This window comes from Octodon degus, unplaced genomic scaffold (genome assembly GCF_000260255.1).
Source record: "Octodon degus isolate 3935 unplaced genomic scaffold, OctDeg1.0 scaffold00185, whole genome shotgun sequence".
NCBI classification, from domain to species: domain Eukaryota; kingdom Metazoa; phylum Chordata; class Mammalia; order Rodentia; family Octodontidae; genus Octodon; species Octodon degus.
Window position 1 is genome coordinate 4,518,557 of NW_004524761.1, and position 7,423 is coordinate 4,525,979.

The 7,423-nt window shown below is 39.2% G+C and overlaps 1 protein-coding gene across 1 annotated transcript in view; it reads right to left on the minus strand.

Moving 5' to 3' along the window:
- Positions 1-1,828, minus strand: part of LOC111813387 (protocadherin beta-12-like) — an 11,478-nt gene extending 9,650 nt beyond the window's left edge. Inside the window, exon 1 of the mRNA XM_023704047.1 lies at positions 23-1,828. Within this exon, the coding sequence (XP_023559815.1) occupies positions 23-1,690 (1,668 nt within the window). The 5' untranslated portion in view covers positions 1,691-1,828. The remainder of the gene's footprint in view (positions 1-22) is intronic.
- Positions 1,829-7,423: the final 5,595 nt, after the last annotated feature.

Consider the following 7,423-nt stretch of genomic DNA (forward strand, 5'->3'; position numbering starts at 1 on the left):
CGTTGGCGTCCAGCACGCGCACGTGCACGAGCGCCTCGCTGCTGAGCGCGGGCGAGCCTCGGTCTGCGGCGCCCACGCGGAACTCGAAGGCGCGCAGGGCCTCATAGTCCAGCGCCCGCAGCGCGAACAGCTGCCCGGTGTCGGCGTTGATGGACACGAGCGAGGCGGGGTCCGGCTGCGGCTGCGGCTGCGGGTGCGGGTGCGGGTGTTGGGGCGGCAGCAGCGAGTAGGTGACCTGGGCATTGGAGCCTGAGTCTCTGTCTGTGGCGCTGATGGTGCCTATGAGCAGGGCGGGGCTGTTGTTTTCTGGGACAAAGAGGGTGTAGGAGGATTGGGTGAAGGTGGGGGCATTGTCGTTGACGTCGGAGACCTGCAGGGTTATGGTGTGCTGGGTTTTGAGCCTGGGTGTCCCCAAGTCGGTGACAGTGATGGTGATGTTGTACTCCCTGATGTACTCCCGATCCAAAGGTTTCTCTGTTACCAGAGTATAGAAATTTTCCACAGATGGCTTCAGGACAAATGGAAGATCATCGTGGATAGAGCACAACATTTTCCCATTGTTCCCTGAATCTCTGTCTCTAATCCTAAAAAGAGCAACGACTGTTTCTGGTGCGTTTTCTTCAATAGGACTATTTAGTGATGACAGGAGAAGTTCCGGTGGATTATCATTTATATCTGTTACATCAACAATTACGGTACACTTTCCAGAAAGTCCACCGCCGTCTTTGGCCTGGATAGTTAATGTATAAGTCTGAATTTCCTCATAGTCCAATTTGGCTTTAAGATGAAGACTGCCAGACGTTGAGTTGATTTGAAACGTTTTGAGAATTCTTTCAGTGGCATAGAAAAATGCATACACTATTTCCCCATAACTTCCTGTGTCTGAATCTTTAGCTGGCACGGTGATAACCAGAGAACCCACCGGGCTGTTCTCGGGTATCTTGACTTTGTAGAGGGACTGCCCAAATTCAGGGGTGTTGTCATTTATGTCTACCACTAGGATGTGTACCAGAGTGGTCCCTGATCTGGGTGGAGAGCCCCCGTCGAAGGCCGTGAGGGTTAGTCTAAGCTCAGGCATCCTCTCGCGATCCAGCACCCGATCCAGTACCAGTTCAGGAAAGATATTTCCCTGCTCGCCATCATGCACATTAATGTGGACATAACTAGTGGGGCTTATAGTATAGTTTCTCAGACTGTTGTTTCCAGCATCTGCGTCCTGTGCTCTGTCTAGGAGAAATGTGGTCCCTGGAGTGGCACTTTCTGATATTTTCAACAGAATTTCCCTGTCTAGGAATACTGGGGAATGATCATTGATATCTCTGATCTCTAGTTCAGCACGGATAATCTGAAATGGCTTTTCTAGTATTAACTGGAAAGGAACTACACAGGGCTCTTTTGAGCCGCACAGCTCCTCTCTGTCCAGTTTCTCATTTAGGAGTAAATCACCAGTCATCGGATTAATCAGTAAAAAGCCTACATTTTGGTCGGAAACAATTCTAGATCCTCGGGCTGACAGTTCCTCCACCCCCAAACCCAAGTCTCTTGCTAGGTTGGCCACAAAAGTGCCTCTCTCAGTTTCCTCCACCACAAAATAATGAAGCGGCTCCGTGATAGCCCAAGACATTCCCAGAATTACGCAAAGAATAAGCACTTGCCTTTTCTGCGCAGTATGCTCCAATCTGGCGTCCATCCTTTGGTCTATTTTCCAAAAACAATCCCACTCAGCCTCAAGCAGTTTTTGGAAATGACAACAATTAAATCCTTATAAATGAGCTAAATAACAGCAAGTCTTGTGAGGAGAGACCCGCACTTTCTCTCAACTTAAATTACCGTGTTTTCTCCTCCTATCTAGTCAGACTTCTTTTTGACGCTGGCATCAGTAACGTCCTTTGTGAGGGTTATTTTTTTTTTCTGTCTCTTTTTAGCCAGCAGCGCCACCTTGCGGTTTATAGTTGTTATTCCTGTTCCCGAAGATAGACCAAAAACATGGCGGAGGAAAGGCATTTGGCCACCGGAATTAACCCCGTGCCCTTGCTGTTTCATTCCATCTCTTGCCTCAAACGATCACAGTAATGCTAGTCAGTAACAACTCACCCTCTTTTCCCCCACTGATAATCTGAATTTGTAGAAAAAGAAATATGTTGCTGTTGTTGTTTTAAAGTCTCAGAGCATTAAACTCTGCTTGCCTATCCAAACGAGAAACCCCAAGTATGAATAATTTAAAGAGCAAAATAAAAGGCAAGTGGTAGTAAACAGGCAGGGAGAATGTGGAGATGGAAAGGGAACCTGCGGAAGAGGAGGATGGAAGAGTAGAAATGATCCTACGAAGTATGAATACCAGTTTCTCAGGATGAATGTAATTATTACATATTAATCAAAAAGCAGTTAAGAATTTTGTATATTTGCTTTATTATCAGTGAACCAGCCAACCTTTCAAAATTAAAATAATATTTTTCAATTGAAAAACATTTAAAATGATGAAAATTTCCTATTTAAAATTGTTAGTAAAGAATATGAAAGCGATGCCTACCTAAAATGTCAAATCCTGGTTGTGGATCTATCATTTATTTGTTAATTGGTTAGCAATAATATAGTTCCTAAGAAAGAACAGTGGCCTTCTTTTAAGTTTGTTGTGAATTCAGGAATACTTTCATTGTAATGATTTTCACTCTACATATAATACTTTTTAGAATATTTTCTGCCCTGCAACCTTCATGCTTCACCTGCTGTAAGTATTATATAGAAATTAGTGTTCGTATAAAACCTCAATGCCCAGGAACTCCAGTATATAACATGTACTCTGAAAGTAGGTCAATATTGGTTTTGTAGAAATGTTTCTCTTAGCCCATGTTTTTGGTGGTTGATCTTCATTTGAGAAAAGCTCTTTTTATAAAGAATATCTTCTTTCATATTTAAAGTGACTCTTACATTTATTTAAGTTATCCACTTATTCCTTGGCTTTTTAATTCCTGAGCCCATGATATAAATGCAGTTGAGGCATGGTGCATTATTGTTCTAATGCAGATATAGATTTGATGTGTCAAGATGGTTTTAAGATTTTTGTGGCTCATGTTGTGTTGTTATAACTTTTTTGGCTCTGCTATTGAACTATAACCCTGCCTTAAAGGGTGGTTTAAGATGCTTTGTATTTATTTTCATATACAGCTTTCATAAGTATATTGCTATTTGTGTCTCCATGATTTATTATAATTTGTCTTTCACCCTGGTTGGATTTCTTGGTTTCACTGGTGGTGAAGACCCATAGCTGTCTTTTCTATTTCACCATTGGCTATCAATGTATTCCAATTTTGTTCTCTTTTTTGTGATTTGTTTGTATTGAGTGATGTTTAGGACATGGGATGGGATATGTCACACTGGGGCATACCTCACTCCTGTCCTGCAGGGAATGTCCATTCTGATCTTCCTGGGATGTTCTTTGGAGCATTGTCTTGTTTTTCAAGGTGCTGTCCTTGCTGGTAGCAGCCTCCTCAGGCCCTCTGCTGACTGACTCTTCCTCAGAACAAAATTTTCTCTTGTTGTTGGGGACACTCTTGCTGACTGCCTCTTCTGGTTCATTAGCTATTACCACCTTGGGTAAAGATTTCTTTTTTTCTGGGCAGACTTGTGCTGCCACCAGCTGTCTCTTCCAGATCACTACTAATCAATTCTTCTTTGGGAAAAGATTTTTTTTTTGAGGTCAGAGATAGAGACAGATGGATCCTCCATTCCATTTGCCCAAGAAGCCTCCTTGTTCTCCTGTAAATAGCTTGTATTCTATTTTTAATATACTTTAAAAAATTCATTTTTCCTAGTTATTAGCATTTTATTTTCCTTCTATACTTTTATACCTTTATCTATATCTTCATTCTTACTCAGTGTTACTCCACTCTCCTTTCTATTTATGGTAAAACCTGCAAGAGCTACTTTATTGATATCTTAAAATGCATTCTTCATAATAATATTTGACCTTGGTTCAAAATTGAATTGCAGTAAGGAACTTATAATGAAATACAATGGATCTCTGTCTTTTCCCTTCTCATTGTTGCCAATTTCCTTCCCAGAGGAAATCATTTTTAAAATTGTATTCTCATGTCTTCTTCCACCAAACAGTATTTTCCTTCTTCTTCTTCTTATTTTTTTAGTCAGGGTCTCACTTTGTAGTTTAGTGTGGATTTGAACTCATGATGTAGCCCAGGCTGGTCTTGAACTTGTGGTGATCCTCATGCCTCAGCCTCCCAAGAGCTAGGGTTATAGGAATGTGCCACTGCACCTAGTTCAAATAATCTGCATTATAATATATTGCGACTAATTAATTTCAGACATTATCAAATGACTCTTTAATATGCTGGGCTAAATTTTTGTCCATTAATGCTTTAAATATTATCTGAAGATTTGTTTTATGCTGTTTTTACATCTTTTCTCTTTCTTCTTTCTCTTACTGTCCTGAATTGCTTTCTCATTTTGGTGCTTCCTGTAGCTTCCAAAGAGCAATGTAGGGGAATTAAATTGTGCTGTAATATTAAGTGCAATAAAATATATTTATGTAAGATATTTGATGGAAATTTGACTGAGCATAGAGTTCTAGGTGGAAGTAATTTTCTTTGATAATTTTATTTTTTTCTTAAAAGAGACTGAAAAATAGCATTAAAACAAATATTACAAATGATAAAGAATTTTTTTTAGCAGAACCAGGGATTGAACTCAGGCTCTTGTGCCTTCCAGGGAAGCACTTATTCCACTGAGCCATCTCCCTGGCTCCGATACAGAATTTTAATAAACAAAATAATATGAATTTTACAGAATTTGTTGTATTGCTTAGTGTTCTCTTCCAATTAGTTGCCTTCTAGATATTTGCATGTAAATTTGGAAGAACAAAGAAAAAAATATATATATATGAAATTAAGAGGAGAAAAAGGTCAAAGAATTGAAAAAAGAAGACAAAACAAAATAAGCACCAACTTCTCCTTTCCACAGACCAGCAGAAATCCAGAGTAAAATTGTACAAACCACCTTGCTTACATACATAGATATATCTCTTTCCCCCACCCCCTCTCCTGTCCTCCTCAACTCAGTAATTCCTCCCTTTTGAACATGTTTATTCCCATTTTCCCAGTATCTATTGTACCCTTCAGATCTTGGTATTCCTGACAGACCTAGATAAAACATTCCTAAAATTCATCTAGAACCAGAAGAGACACAGAATATCAAAAGCAATCCCGAGAACCAAAGGAAAGGTAGGAGGCTTAACAACCCCTGACCTAAAATTATACTATGAAGCTACTGTAATAAAATCAGCATGGTACTGGTATAAAAACTGACCTGAGGATTAATGGAACAGATTAGAAGATACAGACATGATGGCAAATATACTCAACCACCTTATCTTTGATAAAGAGGCCAAACATGTTCATAGAAGAAAGAAAGCCTCTTTAATAAATGGTGCTAGAAAAACTGGCTTTCCACATGCTGAAGGCTAAAATTAGATCCATATCTATCACCATGCACTAAACTACAGTCAAAATGGATCCAAGACTCAAACATTAAAACAGAAACACTAAATCTCCTGCATGAAAATATAGGTAGAAATCTTTTTTTTGTTTGTTTTTTTTTGTTCCTCGCATGCCTTCAGGGCATGTTTGGCCAGCGGGAGAGTTGTGAGGTTCGAACTCCAGCCATCTGAGGCTGACAGCTTTGAGCTAGGCCCAGGTCCCCGATAGAAATCTTAAAGACATAGGTGTAGGTAGAGAGTTCATGAACAAAACCAAAACTGCACAGGAAATAATTCAAAGGATCAACATATGAGATCTCATCTTTTTTAAAAGTTTGTGCACTTCAAAGGAAATCTAACAGAGTTAAGAAGAAAACCCACAAATAGGGAAAAAATGATAGCCACCTGTCCCTTTGACAATGACCTTCTATCTAGAACATATAAAGAATTTGAAAAATCAAGCCCTCAATCTTCAAAGACCCAATCCAAAAATGGGCATCTGAGATGAATATAAACTTCTCAAATGAAGAAATGCAAATGGAAAGTAAATAGATGAAAAAATGTTTGACATCATTAGTCATTCAAGAAATGCAAATTAAAACAAACTGAGATTCCATCTCATCCCAGAAAGAATGGCTAACATTAAGACAACCCATAACAAATGCTGGAGGGTCTGTGGATGAAAGGGACCCCTTCTCCACGCTTGGTGGGAGTGCATACTGGTATAACCACTGTGGAAATCAGAGTGGAGATTCCTCAAAAAACTAGGATCAGAGGTCCCATTCAACACAGCTGTTGCCCATCTGGGTATTTTCCAAAAAGAACTGAAAACATACCACAGTGATATATGTGAACCCATGTTCATAGCAGCACAATTTTTTTGTATTTTTTAGTACAGAGTCTATAGGGTCTACAGGGTCTCACTATGTAGATCAGACTTGTAGTGATCCACCTGTGTTCAGCCTCTAAAGAGCTGGGGTTATAGGCATGGGCCACACGCCCAGTCTCAATTGCTGTCTCAGTGCGCTCTGGGGGTAGAGCTGGCATGGCATGCCAGGGATCAAACCCTGGCCACTGTGTCTGCCTAAGCAGGCACTGTACTCTGCTGAGCTATTTGGCTGGCCCCCTAGCAGCACAATAAATCCTGGAAGCAACCTAAATGCCATCAAAGGAGGAATGGATTAAAAAAAGTTATGCTATTTTATGGTGTTATTCAGCTATGAAAAAGGATAAATTTTAGGGTTTTATCAGTAAGTGGATGTAACTAAAGACCATACTCTTAAGTGAAATAAAGCAAACCACATGTGCAACTATCATATTATCTCCTTAGTGTGAGAACCTAAAAGAGAAAATAAAATCTTTGATAATTTTAAGTGATTTTTTAAAAGCACAGATCTATCTAAACCAATGTATTTGCTAAAATGCTTGCATCTAATCTTATTTTTATCTTCCATATGTTACCTATATTTTTATTTGTTGTAGTATTTTGTCACTAACTTAAGCATTTAAAAATTGAACAGTGATGTGCTCCTATATTTTACCTATTATACAAGAATATAGATGAACCATTTTACCTAGAAAACTAATTTACTGTACCTCTAATTTACTTAGCTTGTATTTTCTTAAATAATTTTATTGATAATTTCATTCTCTATTTCTCTGTCTCTCTGTTTCTCTTTCTCCTTCTGCCCCTGTCTTTGAAATACCTAAAATTCAAGTGCTGGACTTATGATATGGTCTTTCACTTCTTTTTCACTCTTGTTTACAATTTTTAAAAGATAGTTTTCAATATTTCTTTGAATTGTTTTAATTTCTTTTTTTTCTTTTTTTTTTTCCTGCCTCAGGTTTATTTGTACAAAGAGCACAGGAGGACACCAGCCCCCCCACAGATGGCACCCCAGTCCTTCTGTTTTTACATCAGCAGTAAGAGGCTTT